This window comes from Natator depressus, chromosome 19, assembly GCF_965152275.1.
Source record: "Natator depressus isolate rNatDep1 chromosome 19, rNatDep2.hap1, whole genome shotgun sequence".
Lineage (NCBI taxonomy): Eukaryota > Metazoa > Chordata > Testudines > Cheloniidae > Natator > Natator depressus.
Genome location: NC_134252.1, coordinates 9372435 through 9395701, shown reverse-complemented (window position 1 = coordinate 9395701; position 23267 = coordinate 9372435). Strand labels below are relative to the sequence as shown.

Below are 23267 nucleotides of genomic sequence, written 5' to 3'. Positions count from 1 at the left end.
CCAGGGTGGGTGACTGATCCCTTTAAGCGGGTGTCAGGGCCCGGTCTGCCCACGAAGAGCTTCTTTAAAGACAACCAGCCCATCTCAGGCCACCTCTAAGCAATGAGCTGCCAGCCAGCTGCTTAGGCAGTTAATTGACTAACGAGCACCTGGCCTGATAAAAGGCTACCAGAGGCCAGTTGGAGGAAGACGCCCTTTGAGAGAAGATCCCTGAGACTGTAGGCCTGGTAACCTCTCCAAGCTGATGGGTGAAAGATTTCCTGGATCTGAGGCCTGGTTAGGGTGACCAGGTTTCCGGTCGAAAAGGGACCCTGGCGGCTCCGGTCCACACTGCCGACTGGACCGTTAAAGGTCCCGTTGGTGGTGCTGCGGCGCTGTGGCAGGCTAGTCCCTACCTGTCCTGGGGCACCGCACTGAACCCCAGAAGTGACCAGCAGGTCCAGCTCCTAGGCAGGGGGGCCACGGGCCTCCGTGCTCTGCTCCTGCCCTGAGCACCGGCTCCACACTCCCATTGGCTGGGAACTGGCCAATGGGAGCTGGGGGGCAGTGCCTGTGGGCAAGAGCAGCGTGTGCGTAGCCTCCTGCCCCTCCTCCTCCACTAGCACCAGACCTGCTGCCCCCTTCCGGTGTGTGTGCAATGTAGTGTCAAAGTATCTGGGCGTTACACTGGACCGGAGTTTGACCTTTCAACGGCACCTCGAGAACACCCGCAATAAGGTCAGGTCTTGTGTCGCGCTTACCAGAAAACTGGAGGGAACATCATTGGGCTCCAGTCCACAGACCTTACGAACTGCAACAATTGCCTTGGTATATCCTGCATCTGAATAGTGTGTGCCAGTGTGTCTGACAGCAGCAACACTTAACTCCTGGGCACTCAACTCAATAATGCCATGCGCATAGTGTCAGGGGTGCTCAAATCGACTCCAGTCAACTGGCTCCCAGTCCTATTGCACATCCAGCCTCCATAGATTAGAAGAGCTGCTCAGACATCTCTCTTTCTCCACTAGGTCACTGCAAACGTGAGGATCCTGCTGTACCATGACCTGCAGAACCCACCAAAGATGAGATTAAAACCCCACAACCATTTATGGAACTGTATCAAGACCCTTACGCCCAACTTCAACGCTGAGGCTCTGTGGAGAGTCACATGGAGCTTTTCGACCGCTCAAAAACCGCTCATCGTTGATCTTGCTGAGAAACCACCAGCTTTTGATTTGTGCAGATTGACTGGTGCAGATTGAATAGCATCAGGACGTCTCATGGGAGATGTGGACAAACCCTCTTTAAATGGAAAACGAGGCAAACACCTGTATGCGACGGTGGTCACCAGGCACAAACGATGGAGCATATCATATCTGAGTGTCCCCTTCGTTCTTTTGCCGGGGCCCTGCAGGACGTTCACCAGCTCACTGCTGCAGCAAAGTGCTGGCTATCAAACTTAGATATAAATTTGTAGCTGTTGCTACCTACCCAAGCTATACGAAAGAAGAAGAAGAACCGGAGAAATGCTTTCTTTGTAGATGATGGATGAACCCCTGAGGTTTTATTATGGCGGGGTAAGTGTCTGTAACGAGGACCACACGTATATTTCTAAGACGTAAAACCTAAAACAATTCTTGGTAAACCACGGAACCTGCTGAAGGAAGATCTCCCCAACCCCGGCACCACACGATTCCAGGCCCAAGGTTTACCATCATGGTGGGAGGTGTTCAGAGGAGGGTAAGAGGAGTCTAAGGTTTGGTCTACACTTAAAAATTACATCCATGTCGCTACATCGCTCAGGGCTGGGAAAGATTTTGCACCCCAAGCGCCGTAGCTAGGTTGTCGTAACCCCCTGGTGAAGACACAGCTAGGTGGGCGGAAGGATTCTTCTACTGACCTAACTAATGGCCAGATTTTCAAAGATTTATATAGGGATTTTCAAAAGCACCTAAGCACCTAACTTCCATTGATTTCAATGAGGGGCATCTGAAAATGCCACGAAAATCCCACCTTTAAGTGTCTCTGTACCTTTAAAAATCCAGCCCCAAGGGCCCAGATCACTTGTGAAAATGGGACTTAGGTTCCTAAGTCACACAGTCATCCTAGATCAGGGGTGGGCAGCTGGGGTGGGCAGCTGAGGCGGGCCGCATCCAGCTCGCTAGAGCATTTTATTTGGCCCGCCAACCGGACGAGGCAGAGGGGAGGAGGCTGCCAGCAGGGAGAAGAGAACGGTGAGAGGTGGCTCTTCCCGCTGCCTGGGGGGGTTGAGGGGGCAGCTTCCCCCAGTCTCACTCTGGGATGGCCCTGGGGGATGGCACTTGCTCAGAAGGTACCGAATGGCGGGGGGGGCCTCTGGCAGGGGGCACAGACTCATCTGCCTCAGGGATTATGGCCGGGCAGGTGGATGCCACACGGCACGGTGGGTCAATGCAGGACTCGCTGCTCTGGCATGTGTTCTCGCAGCAGCAGTAGCCGCCAGGCCAAGCTGCCCCAGGACAGCAAAGGCGGCTTCTTCCTTGACCCCCAAAGGGTTCTGTGGATTTTGTGGCCTTCTGTTACCTTAAAGCTGCCCATCCCTGGCTGATTATCCCCCGTACGTAACTTCATTCAAATTAGGGGGACCAGATGTTCCAATTGTATAGAGACAGCCTTGATATTTGGGGTTTTTTCTTATATAGGCGCCTATTGCCCCCCACCCCCGTTCTGATTTTTCACACTTGCTATCAGGTCACCCTAATTCAAATGTCTAATTAAGGGCCTGAGGCTCCTTTGCGCATCCCTGGGAGCCTAAGGATGCCTTTGAGTAGGTGCAAATTACACTTGATTACTCCTTTACGCTGCCGGAGAGGTGTAAAGGGGCCTTAGCATGACTCAGAATCTGGCCCTGTGGGTTTTGGAGAAAACCCTCAGAATCAAAAGAGACACAGACACGAGTGGGAAAATCTGAGATCTCGTTGCTAGCTGATGTAGCCAGTTGAGGTCAACCCTATATACCTTCCACCTGGGCTTTACCATGGCTGGCTACATCGAGGTAAAATACAGCGCCTGTCTCCACTGGGCTTTTACATTGAGTTCACTGTCTCGCTGTCAAAGAAATGCATCTGAGACCACTTGCCCCTACAGACCAAACATACATTCCCACAGCCATTTCCTGCCGTGACAGCCAGGGTGTTTGCCCCTCCCTCGTACCAATCAGTGAGTTGTGAGAGCCAGGCTGAGAGTCATTTCTGCCATGCTTGCAGAGGTGGGAATGAATTTCACACCTGTCTGGGTGCCCCTCGGCTGCAGATAAAGGACCTTAGTGCCTCCGGGAGCTGACAATCAGAGCCAATTATAACCGGACTGACCTGCCGTGACATTAAAATGCCCAGCAGAGCTCATCTGGTCCTGGCAGGATGGTGATTTTGCATAGCTATGTGTGGCTGATGTGGAAAGATCACTATTTTACAGCTCTGGAGGTGACAATCTGTTGGCCCTAACAATCAAATGAGCAGTTGCCCAGATTAACCCTTATTACCCAATTCGACTGTATTTTCATGTACAAAATACAAAAGGAATAACACATCTCCCGTTGAGAATCTGCGGACAGTAAATTCTAATAGGCTCAATAACTGGAAAGTGGTTTTTTTCCTCCCATATCTCCCCTTTGCCTTGTTTTTCTGACCACATTACATTTTCTTCTCATTAAAGGCAATGAGTCACAGATTCTAGGTCATCCACTTTCAAGCACCAGGTTAATGAAGCTGTTCTATGCCGATGGTCTGGGGCAGGCAGCTGCTCAATAAACCAAAACAGGTTAAGAACCCAGTGCTGCCTTGGTGAGTTAAGATTTGTTTGCAGAAACATTGGTGCTGATACCATGAGAAAATTGAACTGAAACTGCCATGGATGGACCCATTCTTGTGGGAGGGTTTCAGCCTGGTCCCCCTGACCTCAGTGGGAGTTTGGCTGCTGGTTTCAGTGAGATCGGGATTGAGGGCTGAGAGTTCATGGATGGGCCACAGGTGTGCTTCGGGACGCAGCTGTCCGCTCTGTGACCACTTTTGGGGAGCCCGGCTGAAAACGACAGGCCAAAACGTCCACCGTCTGCCAATGGAGGGATAGCTTTAGCGGGGGAGGGATAGCTCAGTGGTTTGAGCATTGGCCTGCTAAACCCAGGGTTGTGAGTTCAATCCTTGAGGGGGCCATTTAGGGATGTGGGGCAAAAATTGGGGATTGGTCCTGCTTTGAGCAGGGGATTGGACTAGATGACCTCCTGAGGTCCCTTCCAACCCTGATATTCTATGAATGCCAAGAGACCAACAGTGCTCTAGCCCTGCCTGCAGAGGGAGCTGCGCAGGGTGGGGAGGGAGCCCAATAGAAGATTTCCAAGCAGCTATGGGGCATCCACAAGAGACATGCTGGTTTCTGTGGCTGTCACGTCACATGGCCACTGTCCTGGTGGGAGTCCATGCAGAGCCCACCATGCCCCTGCACTGGATATAGACTGCTATGAGTGTCACCAGACACAGCCTCCCCTTCCCCAGAGACTGAGTGTGCTGGGTCCAAAGTACACCCATCTCTACGAGCTCAGACCTCACGAGCCCTGGATCGGGACTCAAGCCCTCATCTTAGGAAGAGCGAACACTGGGCCATCAGGCCAGCCCTGGCTCTTGTTTTTAATCAGTGTTTTCTTCCTGTAGCTGGAGATTACCAGCTCCTGATTTGATCCCGCCTGCCTCCTCAAGCAGCACAGCCGGGCCAGTGCGTGTCCTGCCTAGATCTAATGGAAGTGATATTTTCATTAAACGCCATATGGCGACTGTTACTAATATCCTGGTTTCTGCAGGTGGCTGGGCAGAAGGTACGTAAATCTGGTACATTTCTCTTTTCCAAGGGGCCAGCTGCCAGGGAAGTGTTATCAAGCCTTGTACCTAGGACAGGCTAGCAGTAATGAGATGCATTTTATCTTCACTGAGTACTTAACTACTCAATAGCAACCCCGCAGCACCCAGTGATCCCAGACCCCCCGACCCCAATGTCACCCAATTACCCCCAGATACAGCCAGCAATGATCATGCTCATATGTCCAGGCCATCATGTGAGGAGTAGCCTTAGAGTTTATGGGGCACCAAGCTGCTGAGGGGCACTGAGGAATAGGGCTTTTGAGGACCGGCTCTTGGCTTCCCTGCACTTCCAGCCCTACAACTAGCTAGGACACTGTACAATAACCCCTGGGGGATGGAGAGGGACCCTGGAGAAGCTGATTCCTGACTGTCAGGATTTTAGGGTTACTATCTGCATTTAACACGTGGGGAAACCGAGGCAGGGAGCCATGGTGACTTGCCCAGGGTCACAGAGGAGTGTGTCAGAGCCACGATTAGGATTCGGGAGTACCTGGCTCCCACGTCAGCATGCAGCCTGCTAGATCATGCCTCTCTCACCGCTCTTCCTCACAAGCCTCACAAGATTAGCCTCCAAAGAGTTTTTTAGGCTCACTCAAACCAGGGCTCACAAGGCATGTACCGATGTTACGTCAGCCAAAGGGGCAGCCCGGCGCTTTCCAGCACTCACGTGCAAGCAAAGGCCCATTTTAATTCTTGACGCCGATGATCTGCGGGTGTTTAATGAATCTGTGCTACGGACAGTGTCTCTTTTCAGAGGACAGCGTCGTCGCATTCCCAGCTCAGACAAGACGATTGCTCATCTTCCCTTCGTAATGGTCCTGGCCTCATCTCAGCTGCTCATGCAAAGATACCCTAGTATGCAAAATGCATTGCCAGGCGCAGTTATGTGTAATGTGCTGGGCGGGGAGGGGTGGTATCAGGGTGAGGCCGTTTCCATTAAGCAATTTTGTTAGCATTGCTACAGGAGCAAAATTCCACCGGCGTCGACCTGCCTGTTCCCACCCATCCCCGCACGGGGAAGGATATTTTAACGAGGTGAGCGCAATACAACTGATTACTGGGAAGCAAGGATGGTCTGGCTGCTAGTCAAAGACAAGGGGACTGGGAAGCGGGAAAGCTGGGGTTTGTTGCCTGCTCTGGGCAAGCAAACATGGCTTCAAAGGCCACATAAGCGTGTGTGTGGATGGTGGCTGGGGAGGTTGGGCCAAACCATGTGTAAGGACACGCGGTAAGCATGCAGCACAGACATGCCCCTGTTTTACCTCCTGCTGACATCTGTGGGAGTGGAAGATGGTAGGGATTGATTGAACCCTACATTTTTCAAAGCAGTGGGTCAACAGAGGTGCTGCCACAATCCCTTTTTAAATGGCCACGAATTTGAAGTACCCAACCTCGGCCACCTGGGACCTGACTTTAAGAATCACTGAACCCTCTCCCCCCTCTCCCCCAGGCCCACTGGAGTCCACGCGGACTGCGGGGGCCCTGCACCTTTGAAAATCAGGCCCAAGGGGTGTCAAGTTGGACACCCAGAACTGAGGCGTATCTGATGAGGCCACTTTGGCCAGCGTAGTCCTTGACCTCCATTAATCAGCTGTAAAATGGTTGTAAGCCTCACATTCCAGGTAGGCATGAATTCACTGATCACAGAAATGGAGTGCTGGAAGAGACCTCCGAAGGTCATGGAGATCCATTCACCCACCCTGAGGCAGGATCAAGTACATCTAGATCATCCCTGACAGGTGTTTAATCTGTTCTTAAAAACCAACATTTATCCCCACCAGCTAGAGGGCAAAGACCTTTTTTTTTTTTAAAGAGAGGAGTGAAGTAATTCCAGTGAAGTGCTCTGAAGTCCTCAGGTGGAAGGTGCTAGAGAAATACAGTGTGTTAGGGGAACCTGATTCTCCTTTCCAATAGGCGTAAATTACACTGATGTCCACTTTAAGGCCCCTTTACACTGGCAGAGTGGCGTAAAGGAGCTTTGGTGTAAAAGAAACCAGGCCTGTAACGTTTTCATCCCCCCCCCTTCTACCTGGGCTAATTGGCTGCCCCGATGATTTTGCAAGGCAGTGCCCAGAGAGCTGGCAAAGTGCCATGAGAGCCTTTGGGATTAAAGCGCTGCATAAAGGCAAATTATTGTTGTTAACAGAAATACTTACGCATTATGGGTCCAGTATTGTCCTGCCAAGACAGGAGCAACTTGTGAACATGTTTGTGGCGTCACTGGCTTTCACTGAGGATCAGAAAGGCTAGGGTAGGATTAACTCGATACAGCTGTGATTGAAATAAAGCTCAATCAATCATTTCTCCCAGGGCCTTCTCCCATGTTGCCTGTTTAGTTCAGGAGGCTGCAAAATGTTTGTCTTTCTTTATGTACGTTGTTTTTCCCAGGTGGTTTTTGTTTTGTTTTTTGAAAGGATCTGGTTTGGGTTAAATTGGGTTTGATCCTGCAGAGCGCGGAGCGGCGCCTCAAAGGTGCTGCGACCGACGGAAGTTGGTGGGGGATGCTCAGGATTGGGGCCTAACTTTGCACATCACGAAGGTCCAGAGTGGTGCTGCCACAATGAGCCCTCACCCAGTGGGCTGGCAAATCTGTGCCAAACGGGGGCTGGCCCACAGGCACGGATAGGGTTTCCAGCTGCTCCCCTGGCCTTGTGCCTCCTTTGAAAATCTGGCCCTCCGTATCAATGTGAAGATTTCACTTGCTCTGCTTTGCAAGTGTCCGTGCATGATCACATGGGCACTTAGCATTCACACAGGGCCTGCTGCGGCAGTTGAAATGAATAGAAGTCTGGCCCCGTAAGGAGTGCAGGATCGAGCCCACAGCTCAGCAGAGTCCTAGGATGGCTGTTGGATAACCCTGTTAAATAATGTAACTCTTAGATATTCCTCACACGCTCAGCCCTTCATCTTTCCAGGGTAGATCTGCATTCGGTTCCAGGCAGCTTACTGGGTGCAGATCTTTCCAATGAAACCTTTAAAAACCAAGCTCCCATTTGCTCTATATGGACTTTAAAGATCCCAGGGCACTTTTCAGAGGAGCAGGGGGGTTGCCTCAGCTTCCTTAGTCAAAATCTCCCCTTTCCCTCACATTGTATCACTAGGTGACCCTTGCGGTCCCTTCTAACTACTATGATCCTATGATTTCTTCTGGATTGACACCAGAATCTGGCCCAATGTTGGGGAGGACTCAGGGAGGAAGGGTGCAATGCAAATGTCAATTCTTAACCTTGCCAGTTCTTAAAAGTGTGCAGCGCAGCAAGGGTTACTGTTGGCTAGGGAAATAGGAAATGTATCAAAGTTTTCTACCTTCTACCCATTCTCAGAGCCCTTTGTCACCTTGATCCCAGCTGTGGAGTGAACCCTTCCACTCCATCCCATATGTCAGTCTGCCAGTCGGCCAGGTGCTCCCCATGTATCATAAGTCTAATTCCATCCTCTGTTCAATGTAAATCTTCTTGTGCTTGCAAACCATTTTACTGGATTACTTGAGTATGGGGAGGGGAAGGCGTTTCACTTTCCAAAGCTCCTTCTGGTGAAGATCTGAGCTTGGTCCTGTCCGAACGGTGATTTTTCTCTTTCTGTACTAACCCTAGCATTTCTATGATGCCTTTCATCTGAGGATCTCAACGTGCCCTGCTCAGACTAATGAATGAAGCCCCTATGAAACAGGGAAATACTACCCACATTTTATAGTCAGGTGCTTAGTGTGGCTGAAAAGCAGGCCTGCATATGCATTTAGGTAGCCTGGTTTGACAAGCTTGGCCTAAAAGAACTGCCTCGGATCGGTGATAGTCGTAAACAGAACCCAGGAGTCCTGGGTCAAGATTTTTAAACTGCAGATGCCTAAAGCCAACTTCCTAAGTTCACATTTAGATGCACAAATAAGTGGCCTAGTTTTTTCAAAAGGACTGAGTGCCCAGCAGCTCCCCCTGAAAACAGCTGGGGCTCAGTGCTTGGTGAGATCATAGAATCTCAGGGTTGGAAGGGACCTCAGGAGGTCATCTAGTCCAACCCCCTGCTCAAAGCAGGACCAATCCCCAATTTTTGCCCCCAATCCCTAAATGGGCCCTCAAGGATTGAATTCACAACCCTGGGTTTAGCAGGCCAATGCTCAAACCACTGAGCTATCCCTGCCCACCCCCTATTTAGGCCTGCCCCCTATTTAGGCCTCATCCAGGTGCCTAAATATGGACTAACCTTAGGCACCCAGGCCCAGATCCTCACAGGTATTTAGGTGCCTAAAGCCCACTGAAATCAATGGCAGTTGGCACCTAAATACCTTTGGGAATCTGGGCACCCAGTTTGTAAATGGGGGCCTGCGTGACTTGCCCAGTGTGTTAGGAACAGAACCCAGGAGTCCGAGCTTACTGTTCTCAGGAAGGAACCAGAAACAACTCCCTTCCTTCACTGGGACATTCACATCAATGCCATATTACTCCTTTGGCCTGTGTCCCAGCTTCCTGCGGCCTCTGCACAAACGTTCGGACTCATGCTCTCATAAGCCTCTCCCCAAACCAACGCACGTTAGCTGCTACCCACGTGCACGCTCTCCTCCTTGTACCGAGGACGCTTCCTGCCGGGCTGGCATTTTAATTCCTGGGGAACTGTTCCCTTTGTGATGGATGAGACATGAAGAGCGCCTGGCCTCTGACAGGAGGTGAAATCCAGCAGGTGGCCGGGTAGTTAAACTAATACACCATTTATTTTAATTCTCGGGATAGCAATTACTGAGCTAGAGGCATATCTAGCGCTCCAGGGCAAGGGGTGTTTTAATTATGCACGAGGCAGAGCTCTCCAGGCTGACAATGCCTCTGTCATGTGCACAAGAAATAAACCCTCGCTTTGTCTCTTGGGAGTACAAGGGATCCTGAAATAGTTGCAGAGAGAGACGCTCGCCAGAGGTGGAGGACACAGATGCGCTCAGAGAGGGTGAGTACCTAAACCTTCTGTGACTCAGGATCATAGTATTGCAGGGTTGGAAGGGACCTCAGGAGGTCATCCAATCCAACCCCCTGCTCGAAGCAGGGCTAATCCCCAATTTTTGCCCCAGATTCCTAAATGGCCCCCTCAAGGATTGAACTCACAACCCTGGGTTTAGCAGGCCCATGCTCAAACCACTGAGCTATCCCTCCCCCGATCTTCAGGAACATCCGCACTTTGAGCTGCGGGTCTGATTCCCAGCACGAAGCGACCTATCCAAGCAGCGGGGGCGGGGGGCTAGCCACCCTAGGATGTGCCTGTCCAAGACCACAGGTATCCTCAAAGGCATCCCGACCCCAGCCCCTGGAAAATAGATCGGGAAACGCACATCAGGGGGTGACCTGTCCTGATTCTCCCTAAGCTCCCCTGACACAAACACCCTTGACCTGATTGTGATCTCACGTGCACTGGTGCAAATCCATTGACTGCAATGAGGTTCTCGTGAGCACCGTCTGTGTTCAGAGAGGGAAGAACCACTCCTTCCTTCTGATTCTCAACCGGGCTTGGCAGTGGGTCTAGGCTGCTCCCATTCCCTTCTGAGTGGGAGGCTTCACCAGTCATTTCTAGACCCTGGGCCAAATCCTGGCCTGGGCTGAGCTGCTGCAAGGCCCCAGTGCACACCCTGAGCGAGTGTTATTGCTCCCGTTTTACAAAGGGGAAAAATGAGGCAGAGAGCTGCCTTGCCCAAACTCTCGCAGGGAGATTGTGGCAGAGGCAGGAACAGGAAGACCCAGCCCTGTCCAGTCACAGCACCCCCTTTCCCATGGGGACCCCTTCATGGCGACTCTCCATATCCACTTGCAGGCTCTCAGGGCCTTGGTCATGCTTTACTCCATTGTAGTGGGTTCTCCTTTTCTGGGCCCCTTTCCCTTCTAGTCTTTTCCACGCAAGAACCCTGATCAGGGCTGCCCTGTGCTCCATGGTCCTGTTTCTCAGCGAGGGCTGCTTTCCTCTTTCCCTCTGCCATGCCAAGCTGCAGGACCTGGTAGCCTCACCAGGGTGCACTGCTCCGGGGACCTGATGTGGCAGCTCTCGCCACCCGCTTGGCGGGCAGGATCTGACACCGCCCTGGATGTCTCTGCCGTTCTGATCCATCCACGATCTCCTCTCGCCAGTCCGCACGAGACCTGGGAGGCTGGGTTTCTGGTGGCTTTCCAGTTAACAGAATCGGTCGCCTCGGCCCTCTGAGCCACACAGGGAAACGCCCCCCACGGGGGCAGGCTACGGAGAGGCCTTCATGGAGTTCCTGCTTCAGCCACTGCGTCCTGCGAGGCGGGCGAGACTGCCAGGCGCCTTTGGAATTCTGATGATCTTTTCTCATTTCCCTGGCTCCTCGGAGTCTCCCTGCAGCCCCTGATAATCTGCTCCACCTGATGACACACGCAGGCCACATATTAACCTCCCGCTACCTCCTAATGCTAGCGGCCGACGATGGCTCTAATGCTGTTGCCCTGAGAGGCCTTTCCTGTTGATCCGATCTCCCTGCGAGACGGAGATATTACGAATCTATTATGAGGCTGCTGAAGGGCATCTGTCGCTGGGCAGAGAAGGGCAAGGACAGAAAGCCTTGGTGGGCTCTGGAGAGAGCCATCCTCTCCGCCCGTGTTGGTGCCAGGCCTCATATTCTCAGTGAGCGCTGCCTTCTACCCATCATCAAAAGAAGCTAGAGCACTAGCAAGTGCCCGCTTCCCAGGCTAGCTGCCTTCACCCGGATCTAGACAGGACCCACCTTTCAGCCTGGGAGGTAGCTCAGTGCCTTAAGGCCTGTTCCAGCCTTGGCATCTTCTGAGACTGCCAACAAAGGGGGCTCTGATGTGGAGACTTGGCCACTAGGGAGAGCTTGGCAGCAATTAACGTGCCAGCCTGAGACTCACAAGGCCTGGGTGTGATCCCCAGCTCTGCCACAGACTCCCTGGGTGACCTTGGGCAAGTCACTTCCTCCCTCTCTGCCTCAGTTTCCCATCTGTACAATGGGAATAACAGCACTGCCTTGCCTTACAGGGTTGTATGAAGACAAACACATGACAGATCAGGAGCTGCTCGGACATGACAGTGATGGGAGCCGTGTGAGTCCTACAGCTAGGAAGCTCACCAGCCCTCGGACGGTTATGGGCTTTATCCCTACCAACCAGTGATCTAGAGGCAAAGGAAGGCACTCTATCCTGTACCCATAGCAGCCAACCCCCAGAATCGTTGTTCTGAACCCAGTCACTACTTGAATGCGAGATCCTCAGTGTTTGAAAGAGCCAGTAGCCTTATTAAACCTTAGCTAGAGTCGGCTCGAGGAACTAATGATCTTTAGTTAATGAAACCATATTGAACAGACCTTTAAAAAATACCAACGTATATATCTTCCCCAGGGCTTAGCAGCCATAGTGTGGCCCCTGGGAGCTGCCACTACCAAGACTCCTATGATCTGACAAGCACCAACTGTCCCCTCCCCTTGGGGAAGAGAGCGGAGAATGAATGGGACCCCCCCACCCCCACAAAAAAAAAAACTCTTCCCAGTGCTGCACTAAAGGATATAATTGCTGCGGACGGGCGGAGCCATCCCTGGGATGTGCAAACCTAGTGACGCTGTTATGATCCATAATGACACCCCGACCCCAGCTGGAGGAGTTAGTTCAATAGGCTAGGTGTGCAGTTTGGGATGGCGATACTCCCTGGATGCACCTCTTCAAACCCTACCAAGGCTGTCTCAGCCTTTCTGCCTTGGGAGGTAGCTATACTGAGTCCCATGCACCTTACTGTGTGAGGGTCTTTCAGTCCTTGAGAACTGAGCTGGCAAAGGTCAAAGGTCCCCAGGCTATTTCTGAGAGAGGATAGGGGGTCTTTAACCAGCGTTTTCCCTCCCCCCAGCACTGCACGGCACACTGGGTGCTGCCCCCCGCCTCAGAGGCGGCTGTGTTTCTGGTGTGCTGTACGTATAGGGTTTCATCCCGTGCTAGCTTTGTCATTGGCTTCAACGAGAGCAGGAGCCGACCAACGCAACTGCTACCTAGGTGGGCTCAAGTGGCCGAGTTTGGCATTCAGTTAGATTGTGTGGAAGGTGCTGGGCAGGATTTCAGGGCAAGGAAAGGGGAGGAAATGAAAGTCCAGAGGGGCCTCACTCATTAGGACTCTGTGCAGAGCCCCATGACCTCTACTAGGTGCTGCTCAGAGTGGCATTGAGATACTCCAGAGGAAGCCATTGCATCCATCCCGTCTCAGCCATCTAAGGTGCCCCAGCAAGGGCATGGAGAGGAGGCGTCATGGGGAGCCGGGTGAGGGTTTAGAGAAGCAGCATAGCAAAGGCAGAAATGGAGGTAAAGCAAAAGGATGTGGGGAGGCTAGAGAAAGAGAGAGCGTAGCAAGGGGACCACTGCAGTGATGCCACCAAGAGCCTCGGGGAGTAGCATGATGTGGGGACACCCTGACGGACGGTGCATGGAGAGAACACAGACAGGGAAGAGCAGTGCAGGGAACATGGTCAGTGCAGATGTTTGTTGGGGACTCAGAGCGCCAGCTCGGTGGATGAGGTACATTCAGACTGCAAAGCCGGGTCTAGATGAGAGTTACCCACCCCTGGGACAGACATGGCCTCTCAAACCTCTGGAGCTGATCTGAAGCTACCCACAGCTGGGGCAGGCGCATCCTGGGATCCATCGCACACTTTGACCTGCACTGCTGTAGTGGTCAACCAGTGCCAGAAGTCTGTTTGCTATGTGCCTGGCTGCCTGTGGAGTATAAAATGCCCACTCGAATCTACTGGGCAGAATTTCATCCCTTATATTTAAAACTAGAGGCATCAGGACTTCTGACTGAACAACTCCCACTGGGATCCCTGCTGATGGAGTATAAAAGTAAGGGGACAAAACAGTCCTTATTCTCCTCTCATTATTCCACTATGTCTAATGACTCCCTCTGCTGGGTCTCGTCTTGCTAACTGATAGCAACGGGCTTGAACCGAAACCTTGGATCGGAGTGCGCACACACATAGACCGTCAGGAGAGTGACTCATTGTTGACAACCATCATCAATAACAGCTCAGAGGAAAATTAAAATGCAGGAATTGCCGGACTAGAGCAGACCAGGGGTCCATCTAATTCAAAATCCTGTCTCCAACGGGGACCAGCACCACTGTGGGGCCAAGAAACTCCAAAGTGAACAATTATAGAATTGCCTGCCCGCAGGGGGAGTCTGCCTAACCACCACCATCGGTTAGCGGGTGGCTCATGCCCTGGAGCCAATCTCGCCTCACCTGAATGTTCCTGCTGCTGGAACCCTTCGGTCAGTGATCATTTGCAGTCACAAGAATGCCCGGTGGCACTGAGCTGAGCCTGACGTCACAACACAGCGCTGCTGGAAAATCCCACTTGAACCAGTGCACGCTCAGCTACAGCCCTTCAAGGAGCCGAGTGGCTCCGGAGAGATGCTAAGCGCTCTCAATGTAAAGTCAATGGGACACGTAGCCGTTCAGCACCGCTCAGGATCAGACTCTATGGCTACGTCTACACTGCAAAAAAAAAAACCCACCCCAGAAACATGGCAACGAGTCTCAGAGCCCAGGGCTACAGACTCGAGCTCGCGCTATGACATCTAAGGTGTGGATGTTTCCGTTTGGGCTAGGGGCAGGCTCTGAGACTCGCTTCCCTGGCTGGGTTTCAGAGCCCCGGCTCCAGCCTGAGCGGGAACGTCTACGCTGCTATTCGTAGTGCCATTGCATGGGCCCAAGTCTGTAGACCCGGGCTCTGAGACTCACTGCTGCTAGGGGCATTGGGGTTTTTTTTGGCAGTGTAGACGCACCTACGGGTACAGCTACACTCAAGCTGAAGGTGGAATTTCCAGCTTGGGTAGCCAGATGCACACAGGACAGACCAGCCACCCGAGTAAGTACCTAGTGTCCCAGGCAAGATTGTACTTGGGGCAGCTAGCCATCCTGCTGCCTTCACCCCCATGGCTATGCTTCTATCTTTAGCCGCGAGGTCAATTAAAGCTAGCGCACTTATGTCTACCTGAGCTGGTAATAACACCTCCAGCTTGAGTGTAGATGTGATCTTAGTGAGTAAAGACTCTAACAACCACGGCATTGCAACAGCTCAGCAGTAATCCCCGTCATTACCAAACTAAGAAGTTCTGCCTAGAATCAGTATTCCGATAAAACAACCTCTCCACCAGCCACGGCACTGCTATGGGCCAAGGGCTGAAAGCCTGGATCCAGATTTCAAGCACCACCACGTTAAGGGGGTGTTCAGCTCTGAGGGTTTAGTCTGGGCTCAGCTCCAATAAAAATATTTATACTGGGGCGGGGGACGAGGGGAGAAAGTATCATTCCTCTCTGCCGGAATTCTGGAAAAAAGCAAATCTCCTATTAGGGGGCAGCTGCGCTGATCGCAGATAAGAGCAGCTCTCACTAGATTATTTGAACTTTAATACAGAACAGGCACGCCCTGCATTTCACTTCCCATCACGGAAATTAAGCAGTGATTTATACAGCGGGATGGGAAGGGGGAAGATGACTAGAGAAATTACCCCTGTCTGTTATGTGACTCGAAATCTTCAGGGCCAGATCTTCAGCTGGTGTAAATCATCACAGCCAATGAAGCAGTGGCCATTCACATCAGCGGAGGATTTGATTCTCAGCCAGGAGAGACATCTTTTCCTCCCCTCTTCCTCTGTCTTTGCATTTTCATTGGCTAACTACATTCCAGTGCACTATCTATCTTGGTCCAGAGCCTCGGCTCGTATGGAGTTTCCTCCATCCCCTAGGGATTTCACCCATAAATCACATCTTAACATCAGTAATGATTGGAGTACATCTTAACATCAGTAATGACTTACTTTTCATAGTCAGAGTTATCCTTGTCACAGCGTGTGTCCTTGTGTTTCTCCCAGTCTTTGCCATGTTTGCAGGTGGTCAGGGAGATGATATCCTTGCCATTATGGATATGGTGTAATGCATTCCTGGTGTCAGAACCAATGCCAGTCAGGTACCTTTTCCCTTTAAAAGCCAACTTGTACTTTTTCTTAGGAGGCACAGAGTTCTGGTACAGCCAGCCCCTCTCTCCACCCTTCTGAGGATGCTCCTTCGAAAACAAAGGGATGGAGATATCAAAGCCAGGCCTGAAGTTCTCAACATAAAAACTTGCCTTGGCCAGGATGGCCTGTCCAATGTCAAAGCCCAGATCCTCTGTGTAATTCGGCCAGGTGCCTGAGTAAAGATTAAATATCAGATGGTTTCGGCCGTTGTTCCATAGAGGGAAACCTTGGATTTTATCGTTGATGTTGTGAACGTACTGGATGGAGAGATGATCCCTATCCAAAGTATCAATATTTAGGATAAAGAGGCAGGCTTCTTCTGGGTTGGAGGTGTAGTATCGGGACTCCTCAATGGATGTGATTATTTTGAGGTAACTTTCTGACACCGGATCCTCTCTCTCCATGGGGTAGACAAAGACCTTGAAACCATGTTTCTCACACCTCGAAAAATCAAAGCAAGTTTCCATGCGGCACCTGCTGTGCTTATAGATGTTCATTCTTGACTCCCTTCTGGCTTTGGCGGATTGTTTGTGGTGGCCTCCATCACTCTGAAGTTCTTTGGGATCTGCAAAGCTCTTGAGGAGGGACCTGTCCGTCCAGCGGGGCCAGTTCTTCAGCACTGCGGCTTTCTTTCTGGAGAGGAAGGCCAGGCGTCTTAGTTGGTCTCCTCCAAAGAAGAAAAGCAGAAGCCAAGAGGCAAAGAAAGTTATGAAAATGTATTTCTTCCTGGTCTGCATATGTTCATCTGGGACCCTGACTCCTCATTTGAACCAGGAGGAGGTGAATTTAATCAGCAGGTAGATTCAGAAAGGAAGATCATTCCAGTGGGCTCAGTTCGCAATCCAAAGTCCACTAGCCAATGCCAGCTTCTGAACTGGAGTGGGAGCAATTCGGAGCATGTGTTTTGTATCCTGTCTTTTTCAGGACTTCGGAGCACTGTATTAACCTGTAGGCTCTTCCAGCATTTCCAGCACCACACACTTCAAATTGGACTCTTCTTGCTTTTCTTATTTAAAATCTGTTCTCCTCCCATGGAGATTTAATAGCAAAGCTTCCCCAGCACCATTCGGTTCTGTACCCTTCAATTTCTTGACGCCATATAAGATTTCCAAATTGTCTGATTCTGTCTTCTATAATGCAATATTTATTTCAGCATGAAATTGTGTTAAGCAATGATCATTTTTCTACCACTGCTTGGCCTGGCTCTTAAACCCCTGGAGAGAAAGGTTACACCATTCCTTTCTCTTGGGTTAATACTCTGTGTCATTTTAATCAGCTCCCCCACACTTCACTGTTTTAGTTCAGATGTAGGATTTTTTGCCCCAGTCCCTTCAGACTTCTCTATGTATCAAAAGTTTACACTTTCCTGCAGGCAGCAGATAAATGTCTCTCTGAGTGGCTCACTCTAATGCTCTCATTTAGAAATCTTTTCCTTTCCGCTTCTGACAGCTTTTAATCTCAGTCTCCCCTTTACCTTCAATGGTCCATAGATAGAGATCACCACTTCCTCTGCCATTGAAGAGCTTCAAGAGAGCAGCCGGGGCTCCAATCTGCTATCCTTCGATTGTTCTGTCTGTGGAGCTTTGACTTCTAGCTTCTTGCTGTGTTTGGGGAGCATTTCCAGTTAAAGAGATCGCAGTGCTGAAGGCATGTCCCCATGCCCTTTCCACAGATGATCAAAGCAGCTCTTGGTCACTAATTGATCGGAGTTATACTGACATCCTCAGTCTCATTAGAGTCTTTGGAGGTCTTTTAGGAGTAAGCTCTCTGCTCTTTCTGCCTGTTATTAAGCTCTCTCTTTCTCTTTATCCCCTTTGGTTAGCCCTTTCTCTCTGAGTGGAGAGTTATTTCTGTACGTGTATGGGGTTTTTTTTTACCTCCCACTTCTCTGGGTGTATGAAGAACTTGCTCTCTCATCTTACCTTCTGTAATTAGCCCCCTCTACCTCTGTGTGCATGTATGGCATGTACATATTTATACAGAACATGTCCTAGTTACTGTACCTAGTCACCTTTCTCTCTGCCTGCCTATTTTCTCTCTGTTTCCGTGTCCTCTTCTCTAATCCATGATTAATTTCTTCTTGCTCTCCACTCACCTCCTCTTCTATCACTCTCTATTAAACTACATTTATACCTTTTTCTCCCCAATCCTCTATTTTTCTCTTGCTGACTACTTATCCTGCTCTCTTTCTGGGTATGTATCTGGCTTGATCGCCTTTCGTCTCTCAGTACGTCTACATTGGTCTCTTTCTCTGTGTGTGTCTATCGTGAGCTCTCTCTTTCTCTATTTATTTTGATTTCCATTTCTTTCTGATCCCTCTGTGCTTCTTTCTAGCTACCTATCTGGGTCTAGTCATCTGTTTCTCTACTTCTCTCTCTGCCTCTCTCCCTCTCAGGCTGCCAAGCAGCAGCTGTTACACAGCGTTCTAATGCCACTTTCACAACATTCCATCCCGGCCCCGCCCACTCGTCTCTCATTCGTCCCCCAGCCCCTCAGAGGGCGGGGCTTCTACTTAACTCCTTCCTAACCGAGCCGCAAAAGAGGGGAGGGGCCTGGAAAGATCCTGGGCTTGCGCTCCGATTGGCTGTTAGGCGCCCGCCCGCAAGAAGGGGCTCTGCGGGGCTGCGTGTGCGGCAGGGGGGTCTTCTCTGCTCCTGTCTCATCCCGTCCCAATGGGGGTGCAGCCGCCCCCTCCAGTAGGCGCCTGGGAGGGGAGCCTAAGCCTGACAAAGGCATTGTATTGGTCGGGACTCGGGAGAGAGCCTATAAATCGCCCCCCGCCACACACGCACCGGCTAGTCGTAACAGGGATTCATATATAGGGGGAATCCAGGTGATTCATTCCCCACCTGCACCCCTTACAGTGATGTGATTGGCCCAGGGAAGTGCCAGGGGGATCTTCTCTCCGTCCCCCCGAGCCAGCATGGAATCAGACCTGGCTTTATTTAGAGAGAAAGCTAAATAACCCCCACCACCTCCTAGGTGACTTAATAGTGATTTGCTTGTAAGGGGGATTTTCCCCACGCCCTGCCACCAAAGAGTCCTGGCAGCGATTTATTCACAGAATCGGATGAGCAGGAAAAATTCACACACCCCGGGCATCTTCTTAGCCGTTCACTGTAGGCAGGAAGAGGGAAAATATCCCGCATGGCCTCTGAGTATTCAGAGCAGAGATCTGGTTTTAGAGGAGAAGCAGGGAAGTCCCCATAAGATGTCTTTTATCAGGGAGAGAGAATGCCAGGAAATCCAACCTTCTTCCCCCCGCCCCATTGCCCCCACCACACAGACACTCCTGTAGCCTTGTCAGCGATTTCTTTGCGCTCCCCTCAGCCAGCCACTGTGCCAGCAATTCAGTTTCCCTTTTGGAGCCTGATGCTGATTACAGAGCTCTGGGCACAGCAGGAGGGAGGAAGAATCAGCTCTCAAACTTTCTGGAAAATGATTATTTAGAGATAGGAGCCCTGAAAGCACTGGGCCGAGTGAACTCCCTTGAATTCAGTGCACCTGATTCTCCTATCTGACCAAGGTGATGTCATTGACCTCAATGGAGTTGATCCAGATTTGCCCCGGTGTACATGAGAGGAGATGCAGGCCCGGGGCTGTGTTTAACACACTAAATTCTCTGCTGATCAACTCATAATAACGTTTCTTTGGTTCAGTGTTGTCATTTGGATTCCCACAAAACCCCGCTGGGCCAGAGGGAACTATTCTGGTTTACACCGGCTTGGGGAGCTGCCTTCCTGACTGGAAAGTAATTTGATGAGAGACCCCCAGTGGTGTCTCACCAGGTTTTCCTAAAGTCAAGGTAGCAGCACCTTGTTTGTTATGTGGGAGCACCAGTGTTCCTCGCAGACTTTAACTAGGAAGAAGCAGACTCTAGTGAGCGTCAGGACCCCTGGGCTATTTTCCCAGGTGTGCCACTGACACTTTAACCTTTAACCCACCTTAACCTCAGTTTCCTCATAGATACCATGCATATATATTTAATACCCACTGTCGCCACCTGCCTCACAGGGCAGTTGTGAGAATTAATATTTGTAAAGTGCCTTAAGAGTGTAGCCTACAGGGAGAGGTATTTACAAGGGTGTAAGTTAAGGCAGTAATGTAATAAGCCTACAAGAACTTAGCTAAACCAGGCATAAGGCTCAAAACCCTTAGAATAAGCAGCTAACCAGGAGTAAGATATCACAAAATAGGATGGTATAATGACTAAACTGCTGGCAGGTAACCACAAGATGCTAGTTTATACCAGCCTGGGATATTTTACATTAGGAACATGAGCAGATGCCTGACCACAAGCGTGCCGTGGTAACCGAGGTATGTACTGAGAAGCTTGAGTGCAAAGGCCTAGTAAGCTGAGGGAGAAGAGCACCCCACCACTACTAGGGAATGGACCGACAAATCAGGGGAAAGGGCTGAACTCTCTACCGAATGTGCCCTAGGCAGAATGACATCAGCATTATAAACACGTTCTAACAGTTGTATCCCGGCCTGTGTGCCTTGGGAGATGTAACTCTTGGGAGATGCCAAGATGATGACCACTGGTGGTGATGATGTTAAGGATGAGGATGACGGACACTTCAGGCCCTTTTGCAAGGGATGGGGGGAGGATGTGGATGCTCAGACACACATGCTGTGTGATTTCTATCTGCCTTGCTGGGTTTGGGACTTTATTAATTGTGTTAATAAGACAATTGCAGATTCAGAAGGTTTTTCCTAAGTGTGAGTGTGGCAACCGTGCAGGACAGCGAGGTTCCCAGCTAACCAGTAATTCTAATAATGCTGGGCCTGACCTTGGGACAAGGACCCACCAAACTTCCATGTCTTAATTGGTTTCAGAGGAGCAGCCGTGTTAGTCTGTATCCGCAAAAAGAAAAGGAGGACTTGTGGCACCTTAGAGACTAACAAATTTATTTGAGCATAAGCTTTCATAAGCTTATGCTCAAATAAATTTGCTAGTCTCTAAGGTGCCACGAGTCCTCCTTTTCTTTTCATGTCTTAATTGGGAATTCTTAAGTAATACACAGTCAATAGATCAGGGAACAAGATCCTGAGATGAAAGAGAATCCCCTCCCATCTCTTTCCTGGGCTCCGATGATCACAGTCTTCCATGCCCTTCTGTCCTTTTTACTAATTCCCTTCTCCCCCTCTTCCCAGCCTTCCAGCGCCTTGCAAAGCTTCACAAGATCTGGAATTCAATCTGCCGCTGTCTTTGCAGGCTGTAGGCTAGTTTCCTGGATGTTAGTTTCCCAGGTCCAGATTCTGCTGTCTATGTCTGTGAAGTCAATGGGATTATCTCGCTGGGGCGTGCAGAATTTGGCCCCCTGGCCTATAGGGAAAGTGTGGGGGCAGGGACTGTGCAGGTATCCCAAACACCAATGATGATGGCCTGGTTTTCAAAGGCCCTGAGCACCTGCAGCTCCCATTTACTTCAGCGAGGCTTCAAAAGCTCAGTACTTCCGAAAGATCGTGGAGTGTCCCTGCAATCCCAGTGTCACTACATCTCCTGGTTTCAAGCTCCAGATCCTGGGTCCCTGGCTCTACTCACTCCCTGTCCTGTCCTCTGTTCCTCCTTATCCTTTCAAGCAGTGATCGTCCCATGCCTCTTCCCCTGGTGCTAATTCAATCAAATCTTTGCCATCCAGCTGCCTAGCTGCCCCCACACCTCTTGCTGCAAGCACTCTGAGTGGGCTCCCGGCTCCCATCCCCTGCTCCTGCCTTTCTCATCAGTCTATTTCCATGTCATTAATCTCCACTCTTTGCTCCTATTCGCCTTCTTAATCCTCCTTATTCTCATTTTCTTCTCAAGCCTCCCTGCCTGGCAAGTCCCTTTATGAATGGCTGCTAGGGTCACACCGGTCACAGTGGGGATTTTCCTTTGTAAGGGAGACCGGCTGATACCAAGATGATTCAAGGATCGTGCCGCACCCTCTGCGACTTCTGCCGCCACCTGACTGGGTTGAAAGGCTTGTGTTAAAATTGGGGGATGGGGAGGTCTTTCATCATTGATTCGATGGCACACAGGCTAGCTTGTGAGAGCTGGATGGCTCAGGGCATTAGTTGTGGGCTACTGAACCTTTCGCTTTCACAGTCTGTGCCAGCAGGGACACACACTCTACCGGCTGAGGCTGTTCCGTGCCATGAGTGAGATGAAGTGGAAGGTCTCAGTCCGGTTCCTAATAGAGAGGTATTCACTTGGCAACTGGCATTAATTGCCCCCCTTCCCATCTTGCCCTGGTTCCCAAGTGTCAGCAGCGCCAAGGGTGGGCTGGGCCATGGAGAATGAATTCCCCTCTTGCCCTGAGATGTGGGGTCACTCCAGAACCAGGTGAAGGCACCTTGGCAGCATGGCATGGGGGCAGTTTGCCCTGCCACTGCCTGGGCTGTACCTGCTCGGGGTATAAACTCAGAGCCATGGTCTCCAGGGCTGTGAAGCCAGCATCCTTCACGAGCATGAAATTCTCTTGAAAGAGAAACCGCAGAGCAAAGATGTTTTTTTTTTTTTCTTCATGCCCTTTACTGCTCCTTTGAAGTTCACCTTTAAAAAAACAAACCAAACCCTCCCTGCATGTTGGCTGGATCTGAGCTCAGCACATGGGAAGCTGCAGCTCTTCAGAGTCTGGGAGAAAACGAGCAGGACTGTTGTACTTCTAAGGGCTGCTCCTGCTCCGTCTGAAGTCAGTGGGACAATTGCTGCTGATTTCAATGAGTGCAAGAATGAGCCCATGACACACGTCAAACCCTGGCATTCACTGAACAATGATGTTTATGTGAAGCAGCCCTTATTTGTAATGGTACGAAGAAGAGACTGCTTTGATAACCCGCTGATTTCCTCAGCTTCTAACAGAAGCACTAAAGGGAAATAATCTAACAGTTTGGAAATGCATGTTTCACGTTGCCTAGCAGTCTAAGCCAGGGTCTGGAAAGTACCTGGGAGTCCTTCCTGTCTCTGCCACTGACTATACGTGTGACCTTCAACAAATTACTTCACCTCACTGTGACTCAGTTTCCCCAGCTATTAAATGGGAATAATATGTCCCTCACAGTGGAGTTGTGAGCCTTAATTAATGTTTGGAAGGAGCTTTGAGATCCTGTAAGGGAAGGTAACAGAGGAATGCTGATTATTAGTAGTCCAACCACATATAAACCCACATTTTAGGTAAGCACGAGAGAACAGATAAACCACACAATAGGAAGGGGTTATTGAGCAAACACTTGGTTTAGCCTAATACGTTAATTATTTTTATAATTGTTGTTTGTATTACAATAGACCTGGCCCCAGCTGAGAATGGGGACCGCTCTGCTAGGATCTGTACAAACACATAGGAAGAGAGTGTCAGGCCTGCCCGCCCCAGTGAATTCACAGATAGATCTCTGACCCCACGGCACCTCCATGCTGTA

At 50.6% G+C, this 23267-nt stretch overlaps 1 protein-coding gene across 1 annotated transcript in view; it reads right to left on the bottom strand.

The window, feature by feature from the left end:
* Positions 1 to 18314, bottom strand: part of EXTL1 (exostosin like glycosyltransferase 1) — a 46912-nt gene extending 28598 nt beyond the window's left edge. Inside the window, exon 1 of the mRNA XM_074934412.1 lies at positions 15669 to 18314. Within this exon, the coding sequence (XP_074790513.1) occupies positions 15669 to 16603 (935 nt within the window). The 5' untranslated portion in view covers positions 16604 to 18314. The remainder of the gene's footprint in view (positions 1 to 15668) is intronic.
* Positions 18315 to 23267: the final 4953 nt, after the last annotated feature.